Source organism: Sapajus apella, unplaced genomic scaffold, assembly GCF_009761245.1.
Source record: "Sapajus apella isolate SASKATOON/1434 unplaced genomic scaffold, GSC_monkey_1.0 scaffold76, whole genome shotgun sequence".
NCBI lineage: Eukaryota > Metazoa > Chordata > Mammalia > Primates > Cebidae > Sapajus > Sapajus apella.
This window is the reverse complement of record NW_022437016.1, coordinates 7,339,152-7,358,054: the sequence shown is the minus strand read 5'-3', so window position 1 is coordinate 7,358,054 and position 18,903 is coordinate 7,339,152. Positions and strand designations below refer to the sequence as shown.

The following is an 18,903-nucleotide window of genomic DNA, read 5'->3' as shown; positions in this document are numbered from 1 at the left end:
CACTGGTTAGTAGTTACGCCACATCCACTAGGGGTTTCCACCTAAGCATGCAGTCTTACAAGGTCACTACCATAGGCCACGCTTGGCTCAGATTCACTTAGAAGGATACAGGGGAGGAAACACAGCTTGCCGGCCAGTCAGTGTCAAGCATTTCCCTTCAGTGGAGTATGTGCAAGAGTTCCAGGGACTAGTCTTTGGCTCAAGTGAAAGCTCAGGTGCAAAAGGACAAGATTCACATTGGTGGAAGTGAGTCTTTCTTGGTTTAGATGCCCCACAGGAGTCAGTATCTCTTAGAATTGCTCCGTAGTATGGATTCTAAGGTCCCAGCAAGGGTCATATTAAGTTACAGGAATCATCTCACTCAGAAAAGCCTAGAGTTATGGTTTTCTACTAGATACTTATGCAATTTACCAATCAGGGATCATTTTAACCAGATGTCTAGTCATTCAGCTAACATTCTACCTTCATTGTTTTCTAGGGGAACAGAGATAGAAAGTTAACCCAAGGTCAAATTTATCCTTAGAGAAGGAGAAAGGGTTTTGTTTCAGAACAAGAATGATTCTTGCAGCCAGAATTCCTGCACAACAGTTTAATGAGATAGCTGTTATTTTCTGTGTCTTGCTGTTCAGAAAAGGATGCTTTCTGATGCCACTTAAAGGACTTATTAGGATATTGGGAGGATACAATTTGGAAGAGAAAACACTTTGAATGAGGACAGAGTTTCTAAGACATGAATCATCAAATGAGGCTTCATTTACACGTTCCCCATTCGCTCCTGCCTCATCTAGTGGCTGGGGGTAGGAAAGAAGTAGTTAGAGATTTCCATTTGGAATACAAATTAGAAATATAGAACGAAGTACCCCCAAAGGATGAGTTTCATTATAGGTGATGAAAGGATATTTATTCCAAAGAAGCAGGTTTGCCCCATCTCATATTCTACATGCCAGTGATTGGAACATAGACATTTCCACTTTACTAACAGAAATTAATTAGTTCTAATGACAAAGCAGGCTCCCAAACCTCTAGGCAGAGGAACAGTGTTGCCTCACCCTCTGCCCCATGAAAGGTAGTAATCCTCAGCAGAGGGGTGATTCTAGAACAGTCTGTCCTCTGACACCAGTTTGTGTCCAAGCTTATCTTCTGTCTCTCATATATCCCGTTATTCTAAAATGCGTTTCCTATGCATTGTATATTACTTAGGGTAAGTTCTAGTGGATATCCCAGGCAAGTATAAACACTTTTATTTGCTGAGTAAACTGAAAATGTTTGGATACTCACATATGGAAGTGATTAATTTTGTTTGTGTCAGCACACTAGATTTTAGTCACTTTTCTATGGACAATTTCCTGGTTCAAAATACATTATTATGGGCTGGGCATGGTGGCTCATAACTGTAATCCCAGCACTTTGGGAGGCCGAGACAGCTGATCACAAGGTTAGGAGATCGAGACCATCCTGGCCAACATGGTGAAACCCTGTCTCTTCTGAAATACAAAAAATTAGCCTGGCATGGTGGCATGCATCTATAGTCCCAACTACTTGGGAGGCTGAGGCAGGGGAATCACTTGAACCTGGGAGGCGGAGGTTATAGTGAGCTGAGATCGCACCACTGCACTCCAGCCTGGTGACAGAACAAGACTCCATCTCAAAAAAAAAAAAAAAAAAACCACATTATTACATTTTAGCTGATGAATTAAGACTTTTCTACTTTAGAAAGTAGGCATATCTAATATCTACTTTCTTTAGACATCTCTAAATCAGACAAATCAGATTAGACATAGCAGATTTAGCTTTAAGAAAGTCCAAAACTGTCCATTCTCAGCTTCCGAGCAGGTCTTTTGCTGAGTTTCAGGGTCTGAGATGTATGGGATCACGTGGCAGGTGGTACCTGAGAGCCCACCTGAGGAGGGGCTTTCTGCTGGAGAGGGAGGGAGCTTCAGTGAGGAACCTGTGGGGACAGCCATCTGTCAAGCATTGGTCAAAGACAGAGAAAGGCATGTAAAGAGAGAAGAAAAATACAACCAAAGAGCTATGCTGGAGGAAGCTGGAATGCTATGGGGATCTGGAGCAAGGGCAGGCAACCAAACCCAGATTTGCCCAGGGAGCAGCAGGGTGAGAGAGCCTAGAGAAGAGGACTGGCATGGAAAATGAGCCTCCAGGGTAGATGGGCCCGATCCCCATGCCAAACAAGGGAGCAGAGTTGGTGCAAAGACAGAATGCCTTGAGCACATTGCTCATTCAGCAAAGGGCAAGTGGGCCACCATGGTTAGAGGGCATCAGGTGAGCGGGGCAGGGGTGGGGTGATGAGCAGGAACCCAAGTACAGCACTGTTAGAGCCTGAAGGTCATGGGAAGCCACTGAGGATTTTTTTTTTTTTTTTTTTTTTTTTTGAGGCAGTCTCGCTCTGTCACCAGGCTGGAGTGCAGTGGTGCGATCTCGGCTCATTGCAACCTCTGCCTCCCAGGTTCAAGCAATTCTCCTGCCTCAGCCTCCTGAGTAGCTGGGACTACAGGTGCATGCCACCATGCCCAGTTAATTTTTGTATTTTTAGTAGAGATGGGGTTTCACCATGTGGGCCAGGATGCTCTCGATCTCTTGATCTTGTGATCTGCCTGCCTCAGCCTCCAAAGTGCTGGGATTACAGGTATGAGCCACTGCGCCTGGCCACCACTGAGGAATTTTTAAGCCAGATGGTGATGTGGGCCAGCTTACATGTTAGCACGATCAGCCAGAGCGACAATTAGAAACAGGTGAGACAGCTGAGAGAAGAAACAGATGTAGCTAAGAGTCTGCTGCAGCATCCACCTAAGAGATGAATGGATCAGTGGCAATGGGAATAGAGAGAATAGGATGGATCAGAAAGTATTTATTTGTTGTTTGGTGGTTGTAATGTGTTTTTGCCAAGAATTCTTCTTACAAATAATATTTTGATTAAATAGTGCTCCAAGTATAGCTCAGTTTTGTTTTGCTTTGTTTTATGTTAATTGGGTTAAGTAGGGCTGCATGGGCAGGCCTGAGATTTAGCTGTTATGCTCTCGGTTAACTTGAATTGGATGAGACCCACCAGGCCTTGAGACTCCAGTATAGCAAACAGAAGCACCCAGTCCTCAGAAGGAGGGCAGGAGGCAAGCTCTTGGTGTCAGAAGCTCCCACTTGAATTAGGAGGTTTTCCCAATTGATAGGGGAACTGCCCCTGTAGGGACATCTAGGGATAGACCTCACTGAGAAGCCAAGGTGGGCAGTCAACCTCAAAAGGAGCTGTTAGGTGGCAGAACTCCAGACACTGGGCTGAAGCCACAGACAGGAGGACTCCAGCCCTTGCAGGGTGGGCTTGAAAGGAACAGAGGAGAGACTGGGGAGAGGAGGGACATTGGAGAGAACAAGGAAGAGGCCTCAGCTCTGCATTGCTAAAGCAGCCACTCAGGCACCAGGAGCAAAAGATAAGGTCACCAACATTTGGGGATAAGCAATAAAGCATGGGAAAAATGGGTAAAATCCTTCTTATCTGATTGGAATATGAAATCTAGGTGAGACTTTTAGCAGAAGGGAGCTGAGGGTTATATCTTCTATCTCAGATCAGAATTGGTTGTAGAGCCCAGGGAGGGGACACAGGTGACAAGGGGTCAGGTGCTGCACCTGCTTAGGGAAAGGGGACTGGGCCTGAAGTCAGCAGAGCTGGCCATAACCTCCCTTCTCACAGATTTATCTGGGAACTTGTACCCTGGATCAGCTAGAAACCCTGCTCCCCTGACACCTGTCTCTGAGCCACCTCCAGAGGTGGAGATGCCAGCAGCTTCCATGTGGGTTCTAGTGAGGGCCCAGAAACTCTTTCCTTGGTGGCACTGGATAGGAGCACAGCTTAGATATGGAGGAGCAAAGTGGATTGAGAGAGGTCTACACCCATGCCTCTTAGAGACAGGCATTCAGGCAGAGTTGGGGTGAGCTGCCTATGGCCTGCAGGCAGGAAGTGCCTGGCTTCCAGGGGTGCTTCTTAAGTTGGCTATATTCAGTAGAAAACTGTCTGGAGACGAAAAGGTAAACTTGGAAGCACCTATTAGCTGGCGTGGGGCCTGACGATGCACATTACAGAAGGAGCCATTGCCAATATTAAATGAATATTGATTCAGTTTGCTGGACATAGATTTTTCACAAAATTTTTCTGGGGCATCCAGACTGCCCTCACGTACTCACAGCTCTCTAGGTAGTGTGAGCCCATCTGACCTGCTGAGGGATTTCGGAAAGAGAACCTTCCCCTGCCCAACGACCTTAAAGTGCAGCAAATACCACAACGCTGTTTGGTCAACAGGGATCCTCTACGTGGAGTAAGGTGCTATATTACAGTTAGTTATGAAGCCTTTCAGTTCAATATTGTAACTAAAATGTTAGTCCACCTCAAGCAAAAGGATTCCAAAAAAGTTGAAATTTTGTTTGGTTTACCTTGCGGTCAGCTCTAGTGTTTATAATGCAATTCTAATTTTGTAAAGGAATGAAAGGAAATAGCGGTGATTTTCCAGACACCCTTCTTGGGAAGCCCAGAATAGTGTCCTCAGTGAGTTGTCTTGACTATTGAACAGTCCATGTTAGAGCATAGTTTATTAGTGCTTTTTAAGCACCTTTATTTCTTACTTAATCCTTCCCTAGATCCTTCTAAACAACAACTAACACCTGGGCATTAACATCTTGAAGCTGGGATCTTCAGATTTATTGCACTTTTTAATATGCTGACAGAAGAAGAATGTGGTTCTTAAAACTTCTCAGATGTTTACCCTTTGCTGCCTGAACATGGGAGTTTAGAGGAACCTCATTCATTCTGATTGCCCATTTGGAATGTGTGATAATTTGGGCATGCCAAGCTGACATGAAACTTTGTATTTTCTATTAAAAATAGCTTGCTAAGCACATTTCTAGTGTCAGTAATGGAACTGTTTGGTCTTTTTCAGGGCAAAGGCCATTTTTAGCCTCCATTTTTAGCAGTGATATTTGCCTTAAGACATAAGCATAATGGCTGGGCACAGTGGCTCACGTCTGTAACCCCAGCGCTTTGGGAGGCTGAGGCAGGTAGATCACCTAAGGTCAGGAGTTCCAGACCAGCCTGGCCAACATGAGGAAACCCCTTCTCTACTAAAACTATGAAAATTTGCTGGGCATGGTGGTGTGTGCCTGTAATCCCAGCTACTGGGGAGGCTAAGGCAAGAGAATTGCTTGAACTTGGGAGGTGGAGGTTGCAGTGAGCTGAGATCACACCACTGTACTCCAGCCTAGGCAACAAGAGTAAAACTCTGCCTAAAAAAAAAAAAGAAAGAAGGCTGATGCCAGGCACAGTGGCTTCCGCCTGAAATCCCAGCACTTTGGCAGGCCAAGGTGGGTGGGTGGCTTGAGCCTAGAACTTTGAGATCAGCCTAGGCAATAGTGAGACCCTGTCTCTAAAAAAACAAAAAACAATATAAAAATTAGCCAGCTACTCAGGAGGCTGAGGTGGGAGGATCACTTGAGCCTGGGAGGCGAAGGTTGCGGTGAGCTGAGATTATGCCACTGCACTCTAGCCTGTACAGTAGAGCAAGACTCTGTTTCAAAGAAAGAAAGAAAGAGCATGCTAAAATTGATAATAATTTTTACCTATTTGCTTAAAATTTGCTACAATATATAGTACTCAGTTTCTTCTCTTGTCAGAGTTACTAATGATGTTACAAGAAAAAAAATCTACCATTCTTTTAATGTTTTATAACAGTGAGACATTTCAATTCCCTCTGGGCAAATTAATGAGATAGGATCAATGTCAGTGTCAGTCCTTACAACTGAGGAACTCCTACAGATTGCATTTTTCACTTTGAAGTATAAATTATGGTATTCTTTTTATTTCCTGTCCTTCATTCAAGGAGACAGATTTTATGCTGAAAGATGTGCATTTTTCTGTTTCATGCCTTTAATACTCATGAAACAGTAAAAGAAAGAAGCTTAATTAAGCCTCTCATAATGTAACCAGAGTCCACTAGATAATATTCTCTAGGGTACAAGATGGAAGGAATCCCAGAAGCATGTATGGTGGTCCCAAATTAAAGAAGGTATTAAATTTTAAGTGCAAGATATAAATGCTTCCCTATTCATTACCTAAGGGGACGACAAAGAATAGAATAATAAACTAGGTGAAAACGCATTCTTTCAAACTGATGCTTCATTTTTATAAAGAGAAAAGAACACCCGTCTATTACCTCAAGTTTTTCATTAACTCAGTAGTTCTTTCCAAACCATGAGTCACCACTGTGGGGGACAACTCAGACTTTTTAAAAAAATCCTGCCCCTAAAAGAGAATATGTCGGGTGGGTGGTTTTAAAAGTCCCAAATAATGGCTGTTTTATAGCTAGCAGCCCACTGTTGTTAAAACCTCACAGCATCTCTTCTCCCCAGGCATGACGGAGATGGTGCGTAAAATTACTCTGAGCAGAGCAGTGAGAACCATGCAGAATCTCTTTCCTGAGGAGTACAACTTCTACCCTCGCTCATGGATTCTGCCTGACGAGTTCCAGCTCTTTGTTGCTCAGGTAGATGGCACTCCGTCCCCATGACCCCTGAATTATATTATGGTTGCAACTGTGTCCTGGGTCCTGTGTGCTGGGAGCTGGGGCAGGGGGTCCCAGGAAGCCCAGACTGACTAAGGAAGCGTCTTAACAGCACACCATAGGTGTTGGCAGCTATCAAAACAACTTGCATAGTTGAACGAGTAGGGTAACAGGTAGGTAAACTGAAGAAACAGGTCTTGACACAAGGAGACAGGCCTGAGGCTGGTATCAGAGCTGGATCATGGAGTCAGGATGCTGGAAAGCCAGCAAGCTGGAGCCAGAGCAGGTGGTTGGGCAGTGGAACGGGGCCACTGGGGGAATCCTAGAGCCGTGGCCTCCCTGGCTTCCTGTGGTCTGAGACGTGCAAGGTCAGGCTTTGTTTAAAGGCCAGGGAGCAGGTCTGACAAACTCATGGGGAACCCTGTAGGTGTTTTGCTTTAAACTTGTTACAGAATCAATTGTCAAGTGACCCATTCCATCTCGAACCACTATGTTTGAGCATGTAATACACTGGAGTCTTCACTTATGAAGTGGAACCAGTAGGGAAGCGGAACTCAGAATTGCCATTTTTGTTAGCCTTTTAACAGTTTCATTTAGGACCCTTTCAAAGCCCTTGTGTACAAGTTACACAGTCCGTTTCATAACTCTGGGGTACCTGTACAACCAGTGCCTGTCTAGTTGTGATGAGGCTAATACCATTTACTGGTCCTGCTGTGTTCCAGGCTTTGTGCTAGAAGTTTAATATATTTTATTTAATTTTTATTTTTTTGAGACGAAGTTTTCCTCTGTTGCCCAGGCTAGAGTGCCGTGGTGCGATCTTGGCTTACTGCAGCCTTTGTCTCCTGGGTTTAAGAGATTCTCCTGCCTCAGCCTTCTGAGTAGCTGAGACTACAGATGCGCACCACCACACCCAGCTAATTTTTGTTTTGTTTTGTATTTTCAATAGAGACAGGGGTTTCACCATGTTGGCCAGGCTGGGCTCCAACTCCTGACCTCAAGTGATCCACCCACCTTGGCCTCCCAAAGTGCTGGGATTACAGGCATGAGCCACCAACCCAGCCCACATTATTTGTTTTAATCTTCACAGCAATCTTGTGAGGTTGGTTTTACTATTATCCCCATTTTATGGGTGAGGAAACTGAGGCTTTGAATAATTAGGCAACTTGCTTGAGAAGTAAGTTTTAAAACCTAGAGCTATTTCCAAGGCCTTTGCTTTCTATAGTCTATCTTATTGCCTCTGTATTGTTTTGTTTTTAATATTGAATTATAAAACTTGTAATAAAATTATCATTTGCTAAACACAAAAACAGCTTGAAGTGATAATTTTTTAAAAGACATTTTCTGTGAGATGGTGGTCACATGGGTTTATATATATTGCTTAAAATTCATCAAACTATTAACTTAAAATGGGTTCATTTTATTGTATGCAAACTATGTTTCAATAAAGTTAATTTTAAAAGATAACTCTCAGCTGTTCCTCCATAATTACCCTGCAATGTCTCTGTTCTGTGGCTCTGCTCATGCTGTTGTTGCTATGTGGAGCACCTTTCCTTCCCATCTCTACAGCTCTGCAACCAACTACAGTCATGAGTCACTTGACAGGCATACATTCTGAGAAAAGTGTCGCTGGGTGATTTCGTCATGCCTGCACCAGAGAGTGCACTTGCACAGACCTGGACAGTATAGGCTCTTACACAACTAGGCTATACAGTATAGCCTGTTGCTCCTAGGTTACAAGCCTGAGCAGCATGGCACTGGGCTTAATGCTGGTAAGTCTTTTTTGTATCTAAACATAGAAAGGGGAAAATACTGTATAAAGATAAAAAATGGTACACCTATGTAGGACACTTTCCATGAATGGAGCTTGCAGGACTAGAAGTTGCTCTGGGGAAGTCTGTGAGTGGGTGGTGAGGGAATGTGAGGGCCCAGGACATTAGACTACTGTAGACTTCAGAAACACTGGACACTTAAGCTGCACTCAATTTATTTTTTAAAAAATTTATTCAATAAGAAATTAACCTTAGCTTACTGTAACTTTTACTTTCTAAACTTTTTAATTTTAAAAAACTCTTTGACTCTTTTGTAATAACACCTAGCTTAAAACACAAACATACTGTATGGCTTTACAAAAAAATATTTTCTTTCTCTGTATTATTCTGTAAGCCTTTTTCTATGTTTACATTTTAAAATTATTTTTACTTTTACAACTTTTTGTTAAAAAACCAAGGCACAAACACATACGTTCGCCTAGGCCTACCCAGGGTCAGGATCATCAATATCACTGTCTTCCACCTCCACGTCTCATCCCAATGGAAGGTCTCCAGGGGGCAGTAACATGCGTGGAGCTCTCATCTCCTATGTTAACAGTGCTTTCTTCTGGAATACCTCCTGAAGAACCTGCCTGAGGCTCTTCTACAGTTCACTTTTATTTTATTTTTTTAGAAGTAGAAGGAGTACACTCTAAAATAACAATAAAAAGTATACTATAGTAAATACATAAGCCAGTAACAGTAGTTTATTGTCATTATCAACTATGTACTGTGCATAACTGTATTGCTATACTGCACTTTTATACAACTGGCAGCGCAGTAGGTTTGTTTACACCTGCAACACCATGAACATATGAGTAATGCGCCGTGCTACAAATCTGAGATCACGGATTTTTAAATCTTAAAGCAAATTTCCTTCTAGGCACTGCTACAGATCCACCTCAGGAATTTTTGTATATTACATTTTCATTATAATTCAGTTGAAAACGTTCTCTAATTTCCCCTGGGATTTCTCCTCTGCCCTTGGGTTATGTAAAAATGTGTTGTTTACTTTTTAAGTAAACATTTTTTTGGGATTTTCCAAATATTTTTTGTTATTGATTTCTAATTTTGTTGACATCAGAGAGTATATTCTGTATTATCTCAGTTTCTTTAAATTTATTGAGAATTTTCTTATGGCTTATATATTGTCCGTCTTGATGAATGTTTCATGGGCACTTGGAAATAATAAGTATTCTGGAGTTGTTGATGTAGCATCTTATAAGTGTCAATTAGGTCAAGTTGGTGTTGGTGGTATTCACATCATTTTTACTAGTTTACTACCTGCTTGTTCTATCAGTTACTGAGTTAGTTTTGAAATTTCCAGCTTTAATTTTGGATTGTCTGCTTCTCCTTTTAGTCCTGTCAGTGTTTTCGTTACATATTTTGAAGCTCTGTATTAGCTTGATTATTTGACTCCTTTATAAGTAACTTGTCCTGAAGTCTATTTTGTCTGATATTAATTTAGCCCATCCAGTTTTCTTTGGCTTAGTATTTGCGTGGTATATCTCTTACCATTATTTTACTTTTAACCTATCTGCATTTTTAAAGAGTGCTTCTTGTTGACAGCATGTAATTGGGTGTGGTTTTTTATTCAGTTTGACAGTCTCTGCCTTTTAATTTGTGTGTTTAGTCCAGTTAATCTTAATATATAATATTAACTGTTGGATTCAATTCTACCACCTTACTATTTCTTTTCTGTTTATTCTGTTGGATTAATTGAATATTTTTGGTGTTTTATTTTATCTCTTCTTTAGGTTTATTAGCTATACTTCTTTTAAAAATGTTTTTAGCTTTTGTCCTAGCCCTAGTATCTAGGGTTTACAGTGCATCTTTAATTTAGCACATTTGCCTTTAAGTATTACATACTTCAAGAAAAATATTAGCACTTTACAACAGTATAGTTCCATTCCCACCCTCATCCTTTGTGCTATTCTCATCTATTTTGCTTCTAACAATGTTATAAACCACACAATACATTGTTATTATTTTCGCTCTGAAAAGTCAAATATCCTATAAAGAAACTAAAAAATGAGTACATTTGTCTTTTATACTTTAAATACTCAGCCATGTATTTACTATTTCCAGTATTCTTCATTCCTTTGAGTGGCTCTGGGATTCCATTTGATATTATTTTCCTTTGGCCTCAAGAATTTGCTTTAACACATTTCTTGCAGTGCAGGTCTGCTGGTGACAAATTCCCTCAGCTTTTATTTGTCTGAAAATGTCTTTATTTTGCCTTCAGTTTTTAAGCTGCTTTGAAATAATTTAAAACTTAACAAAAAAGTTGCAAAAATAGGACAGAGAGAGCACCCCTAGATTCTTCATCTAGCTTCCTCTAATGTTAACATCTTATACAGTGGCAGGAACTTGGAAATTAACACCAATATAATATTATGAAATAATCTACACTCTTTAGTTGCATTTTGCCTGTTGTCCTACCAATGCCCTTTTTGTGGTACAGGATTCACTCCACAATCCCTCATTGCATTAGTTGTCTTGTCTCCTCAGTCTTCTCAAGATTGTAACAGTTCCCCGATCTGTCTTTGTCTTTTGCAACCTTAAGTCTTTTGAAGAGTACTGGTGATATATAGTTTGGATCTGTGTCCCCACCCAAATCTCATGTTGAATTGTAATTCCCCAGTGTTGAAGGTGGGGCCTGGTGGAGGTGACTGGATCATGGGGACAGATTTCTCCCCTTGGTGCTGCATAGTGATAGAGTTCTCACGAGATCTGGTTGTTTAAAAGTGTGTAGCACTTCCCTTCTCTCTCTCTTGTTCCTGCTCCGGCTAGGAGAGAAAGTAAGAAATGCCTGTTTTCCGTTTGCCTTCTGTAGTAATTGAGCATTTCCTGAGGCCTCCCCAGAAGCCAATCAGGTGCCAGCATTATGCTTCCTGGATAGCCTGTGGAACCATGAACCAATTAAACCTCTTTTCTTTATAAATTACCCCAGTCTCAAGTATTTCTTTATAGCAGTGCTAGAACTGTCTAATACAACAAGCTAGTCTAATACAACAGTCTAATACAACTAGTTAGTTATCTTTCTTTTTTCTTTTTAGAATGAACTTACATTTGGATTTGTCTGATTTTTCTCATGTTAGATTCAGATTAGACAATTTTGGCAAGAATACCATGAAAGTGATGTTGTTAGGTATATGATGTCAAAATGTCTTTTTCCTGGTGATGTTAACTTTGATCACTTAGTTAAAGTGGTGTCTGCTAGATTTCTCCACTATAAAGTTACGATTTTTTCCCTTTGTAATCATTAAGGAGATATTCTGAGATTCTGCAGAGAGCCTAGTTGTCTTATACTTTTAAACACACAGATTTTTTGAGATATAATTGACATAGAGCAAACTGCAGATATTTAGAATATGCAGTTTGATACATTTCATATATGTAAAAATCCATGAAATCATCACCACAATCAAGATAATGAACACATGCATCATGCTGAAATGTTTCCTCGTGTCCCTTGGTAATCCTTCTGTCCTTCCCTTCTTTTTTTTTTTTAATTGTTGTTTTTGAGATGGAGTCTTGCTCTGTTGCCCAGGCTGGAGTATAGCGGCGCAATCTTGGTTCATTGCACCCCCCATCTTCCAGGTTCAAGCCATTCTCCTGCCTCAGCCTCCTGAGTAGCTGGGATTACAGGCATCTGCTACCACCTCCAGCTAGTTTTCATAATTTTAGTAGAGACGGGGTTTCGCCATGTTGGCCAGGCTGGTCTTGAACTGCTGACCTTGAGTGATCTGCCTGCCTCGGCCTCCCAAAGTGCTGGGATTACAGGCATGACCACTACACCCAGCTCCTTCTTTCCCTTCTTCCCTGTTTTCCTCCTTTCCTTTCATCAGGCAACCATGGATCAGCTTTCTGTCAAGATAACTTAGCACTCTGTAGAATTTTATGTGAATGGAATTATATTACAGGCACTCCTTTTTGAGGGGAGGTCTGGCTTCTTTTGATTATTTTGAAATTCATCCATATTTGTAGTATGTGTCAATAACTCATTGCTGAGGAGTATTCTGTTGAATGTTTATACTACAGTTTGCTTAGACCTTCTCCTGCTGCTGTACATTTGGGTTGATTCCAGTTGTTGGCTATTACAAATACACTGTGAACATCTGTGTGTAAGTCTTTGTGTGGACATGTTTTCATTCCTCTTGGGTGAGTGCTTAAAAATGGAATGGCTGGATCATACAGTAGGCATACATTTAATTTTAAAGAAAGTATTTATTGTCTTCCAAAGCAGTTGTGTCATTTTATAGTCCCATCAACAATGTATGAACATTCCAATTCCTCCATATTTTTGCCAAAATTTGGTAATGGTCAGTCTATTTATTTATTTATTTACTTAGGGCAAGATCTTGCTCATTGCCTAGGATGGAGTGCAGTGGCCTGATCATGGCTCACTGCAGCCTCTGTCCCCCAGGCTCAAGTGGCCCTCCAAAGTAGCTGGGACTACAGACACAGGCCACCACACCTGACTAATTTTTGTATTTTTTGTGAAGACAGGGTTTCACCATGTTGCCCAGGCTGGTCTTGAACTCCTGAGCTCAAGCAATCTGCCTGCCTTAGCCTCCAAAAGTGGTGGGATTATAGACGTGAGCCACTGCTCCCTGCTGTCACCATATGGGACCAGTGGTCAGTCTTTTTAATTTTAGCCATTCTAATAGGTATGTAGTGGCCTGTCACTGGTTTTATTTTGCGCTTCCCAAAGACTAATGATGTGGAGCATTCTTTTCATGTGCTTGTTTGCCATCCAAATACATTTTTTGATGAAATGTCTTTTCACATGTTTTACCGTTTTTTAAAATTGGGTGGTTTATTTTTATTATTCAGCTTTGAGAGTTTTTATATATTTTGAATACAGGTGTTTATGGGATATACCAACTGTAAATTTTTTTCCAGTCTGTGCCTTGTCTTTTTTATTTTTTAATTTTTAATATTTGTGTCTATGTAGTAGGTACATGTACGTATGGGGTACATGAGATGTTTTGATTCTGTGTCTTGTCTTCTCATTCCTCTATTATCTTTTAAAAAGCATGTTTTAAATTTTAATAAAGTTCAATTTATCAATTTTTTCTTTTATAGATTGTGCTTTTTTTTTGTCATATATAGGAGTTTTTATCTAACCCAAGCTCACAAAGATGTTCTATGTTTTTGTCTTAAAGTTTTATAGTTTTAGCTTTCAAATTTAGGTCTGTGATTCATTTTGAGTTAATTTTTGTATGTGGTCTAAGGTATGGATTGAAGTTCACTTTTTGTATGTGAATATCCAGTTGTTCCAGAAACATTTGATCAGACACTCATCTTTCTCTTTCAAATCGCCTTTACACCAGTGTTAAAAACGGTTGTCCAAATATGTGTGGGTGTTTCTGAATTCTGTATTCTATGTCATTGATCTATTTGTCTCTCTTTCTGCCAAAACCTCACTGTATTGATTGCTATAGCTTTATAATAAGCTTTGAAATCAGGTAGTATAAGTTCTCCAACTTTGTTCTTCTTTTTCAAAGGTGTTTTAGCAATTATAGTCCTTTGATCAGCCATATGAAATATAGAATCAGCTTGTCAATATCTACAAAAAAGCCCACTGGAATTTTGAATGGAATTGTATTGAATCTACATATCACTTTGAGTAGAATCGATATCTTAACAACAATGAGTCTTCTGACCCATCGACATGGTGTATCTTTCCTGTTATTCAGGTCTTCAATTTCTTTCAACAGTGTTTTTTAGTTTTTAGTGTGCAAGTCTTTCACATCTTTTGTCACAGTTTTCCTTTATTATTTCAAATTTGTGATACCTTGGCAGTGTTTTATTTTTAAACGTCAATTTCTGATTGTTCATTATATGTCAATATAGAATTGATTTTTGTATGTTGATCTTGTATCCTGCAACCTTGTTAAACTTATTTAATAGTTCCAGTAGCTTATTTTGTGCTTCCATTGGATTGTCTATATGGACTGTTTTTTGTTTTACTTTATAATTAGCCCTTTATTTCTTTTTCTTGCCTTATGACACTGGTTAGAACCTCCATGTAATGTTGAATAGAAGTGGTATGAACAGATGTCTGAGACTTGTTCCTGATCTTAGGGGATATGCATTTAGTCTTTCATCATTAAGTTTTGTATTACTTGTAGGTTTCTTGTAGATGTTCTTTATCAGATTGATGAAGTTTCCTTTTATTTCTTGTTTCCATGGATTTTGTTTGTTTTTAATTAGGAATGGATGTTGGATTTTCTCACTCTTTTTTTTTTTCCCTTGTGTCTGTTGAGATGATTATATGTACCTTCTTTTATAGTTTGTTAATGTAGTTGAGTTGTACTGATTGGTTTTTAAATATTAAACAAACCCTGTAAAACAAACTCCACTTAGGCATAACATATTATCCTTTTTTATATATTGTTGGATTTTGATATATTCATGAGGGATATTGGTTTGTAGTTTTCTCTTTTTTGCAATGCCTTTGGTTTATTATCAGGATTATGCTGGTCACATAGAATGAATTATAAAGTATATTCTACTCTTAAATTTGCTAGAGGAGTTTTTGCAGAATTGGTATTATTTCTTTAAATGTTTGGTAAAATTCACCAGTGAAGTCATATGAGCTTGATATTTTCTTTATGGGAAAGTTTTAACTACAAATTCAATTTCTTTAACAGATAAAGGCTGTTCATGTTATCTATTTCTTCTTGAATGAGCTTTAATAGTTTGTTTTTCAAGAAATTGGTCCATTTTTTCCAAAGTTTTCACTTTTATTGGTGTAAAATAATTCATAATATTGCCTTTTATAATCTGCCTTTACATTTACTAATGATACCTCTTAGTCCTAACATTTGTAATCTGTGTTTTTCCTTTTTCTTTTTTTCCCATCTGATTAGTCTGGCTAGAAGTTTATCAATTTTATTGATTTCCTTTGTTGGCGTAATAGCTATAATTGTTTGATTTTTGGTGGTTTCTTTAAAATTTATGATATACATCTTTGACTTATCACAATCTGCCTTTAAGTTATATTGTACCATTTTATTTATAGTATGAGAACCTTCTCACACTCTACAGTACTTCCATTTTCCCACACCTAGCTTTTATGCTGTTGTTTTTTTACATTTTACTTTTATGTTTATTATAATATATAAAAACTCCAGACTACATTGTTATTAATTTTGTTTAACAATCAACTCTATTTTAAAGGGATTTAAAAAACAAGAGGAAGTAATTTTAAATATTTTACTCATATAGTTACCATTTCCAGTGTTCTTTATTTTTTTGTGTAGATTCACATTGCTGTCAGATATCATATTTTTGTGTGCGTAAATAACTTTCTGTAGCATTTCACATAGTGGGGGTTGTTTGGTGATGAATTCTATCAATTTTTATATTTCTTGAAATTTATTTTGCCCTTGTTTTTGGATGATATTTTCTCTAGGTACAGAATTCTAGGTTCACATTTTGTTTTTATTTCATCACTTTTAATATATTGCCCTTCTTTCTCCTTGCTTATATTTTTTCTGACAAGAAATCTATTTCTTCCTTATTTTTGATCTTCTATATATGACATGTTCTTTTTCTCTTATTGCTTTTACTATTTTTTCTTTATCATTGGTTTTGAACAATTTGATTATGATGTGTCTTGATGTAATTTTCTTTCATATTTCTCATATTAAATTTCATGTTTCTCATTGGGCTTTTAGACCTGTGGGTTTATAATTTTCATAAAATTCGGAAAATATTCGCCCATTATTTCTTTAGATTTTTTTTTCTGTGCCTCTTCACTTCTGCTCCCCACTCTAATTATATACATATTAGTCCATCTGAAGTTGTCCCACAGTTTACTGATGTTCTGTTCATTTAAAAAAAAATCATTCTGTTTCATTTTGGAGAGTTGCTGTTTTGTCTTCACATTCACTCATTTTTTCATTATTGTCTAATAATCCCATTCAGTCTCTTTTTTTATCTCACACATTGTAGTTTTTGATTTCTAAATATTAGATTCTTTTTTCATATCTTCCATATTTCTACTTAACTTTTTGAACATATGGAATACATTGTAATCGCTGTCTTAATGTCACTGACTCCTAATTCTAACTCTGTCCTTTCTGAATTGGTTTTGATTTTTCTCTTCATTATGGCCCATATCACCATTTTTTTTTTCACGTCTGGTAGTTTTTAACTGGGTGACAGATATAGTGAATCTTACCTTATTTGGATGTTGAATATTTCCACATTCCTGCACATATTCTTGAACTTTGTCGTAGGATTCAGTTAAGTTACTTGGAAATAGATTTCAGGTCTATTTCAAGATTTGTTAGACATTCTAAGGCGTACTATCCCTCACTACTCAGCAAGAATCCCATGTGGGCTCCAGTCAGTTCTCCATGAATCATGATGTTTTGTAGTCTGGCTGGTGAGAAAGACACTATTCCTGGCTCTTTGTGGACACCAGGCACTGCTACCTCTGCTTTCTTGGGGTGTTTTTCAGGTAGTTTGGCCTCAGGTAGTTTCCTCACGTGCATGCTGAGCTGTACCCAGAAAAATATTTAAGGGAGATACTCCAGAGTTCTCTGTACAAAACTGTCCTTCCCAATACTCTGTCCAGAGAACTCTGGCCATCTCAGCCTCCCCTGACTTGCAGTTCATTTTCTCAACTCAGGGTGTCCACTGGGCTTCACTGAGGTCCTACTGTCCCCACACTCTGTACTGCAGCCTGGAGTCTTTCTCAAGGCAATAATCTGGGGCAATCCTAGGGCTCACATCATTCAATTCCTGTCTCTCAGGAATCACTGTCCTTTGTTGCCAGGGCTTCAAAACTGTTGTTTACCATATTTTGTCTGCTTTTTGGCTGCTTGAGCTATGCGGGGCAAGAGTAAATCTAGTTTCTCTTACTACACTTTGCTGAAAGTGCAAGTCATCTAAAAGAATGAATGCATAACAATAACTGTAGCAACATTTGCTGAGTGTTTTTATCTAGATTACTGTTTTAGGAAGTTTGGGCTGCTATAATTGAATCTCATAAACTGGGTGACTTAAACAACAAGCATTTCTTTCTCACAGTTCCAGAAGCTGGAAGTCCAAGATCAGCATGCCAGCCTGGTTGGGTTCTGGTGAGGGCCCTCCTCCTGGTTTATAGATGGTCACCTTCTCATTGTATGCCTACCAGGAATAGAAAAAGAGGACTATCTGTCTTCCTCCTCTTCTAAGGACCCTAATCCCATTGTGTGAGGTTCACCTACATGTTCTAATTACCCTCCAAAGAGCCTACCTCTTAAAACCATCCCCTTGGGTGTTAGGGTTTCGATATATGAATTCGGAGGTGGGATGGGAACACAAATATATAGTCCATAACAATTACCTAATTTAAAATTCTTTAGCAACCCCCACAGGATTCTTCTATTATTTGTAGCAGAGGAAACTGAGGTGCAGAGAGGTTAAGTCACTTGGCCGGGGTAACACAGTTTGGAAGACTGGCTTAAAAGCCAACCAATACTTGCCCTTCTGTGTAATAATGTGGGAGGATATTTAAATAGATGTGTGTATAAGGTACAGAAATGTTCCAGAGAAAAGGAATAGAACTTTGCTGATGATGGGGAGGAGGGATGGACAGGGCTGAAGGCAAATGGAATAGAGGGAGAGAGGAAGCTTCCTGTTAGAGGTGACACCTGACCTATCATTTTGGAATGATAAGCAGTTTGGAGTCACTAAAGTTTAAGAGAAAAGAATTTAGGCCAGGCACGGTGGCACACACCTTGTATTAGTCTGTTTTCATGCTGCTGATAAAGACATACCTGGGACTGGGTAATTTATGAAGAAAAAGAGGTTTAATGGACTCGCAGTTCCACATGGCTGGGAAGGCCTTACAATCATGGCAGAAGGTGAAATGCACGTCTTATATAGTGGCAGGCAATAGGGAATATGAGAACTAAGTGAAAAGGGAAACCCTTTACAAACAGTCAGATCTTGTGAGACTTATTCACTACCACAGGAACAGTATGGGAGAAGTTGCCCCATGATTCATTATCTCCCACTGGGCCCCTCCCACAACATGTGGGAATTATGGGAGCTATAATTCAAGATGAGATTTGGGTGAGGACACAGCCAAACCATACCATACCTGTAATCCCAGCACTCTGGGAGTCTGAGGCGGGCAGATTGCTTGAGTCCAGGAGTTCAAGACCAGCCTGGGCAACATGACAAAACCCTGTCTCTACTAAAAATATGAACAATTTGCTGGGTGTGGTGGTGTGTGTCTGTAGTCCCGAGCTACTCAGGAGGCTGAGGTGGGGGAATCACGTGAGCCCAGGAGGTCAAGCTGCAGTGAGCTGAGATCGTACCACTGCATTCCAGCCTGGGCAAACAGAGTGGACCTTGTCTCAAAAAAATAATAAAAATAATTGAAAAGGATTTGACTGTAGATGAGGTGTGAGAAGTAGAGGGTAGCTCACAGAGGGTCTTGAATGCCAGGGTAAAGTGCTTATCAAGGGGAAGCCATGCAGGGGTTTTAAATAGAGTGCGGGGAGGTATATTATGAGGTTTTGGTATTA

General features: G+C 39.6%; 1 protein-coding gene across 3 annotated transcripts in view; it reads left to right on the top strand.

Annotated features, from left to right (window-relative positions):
• The window catches only part of TTLL11 (tubulin tyrosine ligase like 11), a 277,911-nt gene that overhangs the window by 52,881 nt on the left and 206,127 nt on the right, over positions 1 to 18,903 (top strand). For all 3 annotated transcript variants that reach the window (XM_032251514.1, XM_032251513.1, XM_032251515.1), the window contains exon 3: positions 6,406 to 6,539. In XM_032251514.1, coding sequence (XP_032107405.1) covers positions 6,406 to 6,539 — 134 coding nt within the window. The remainder of the gene's footprint in view (positions 1 to 6,405; positions 6,540 to 18,903) is intronic.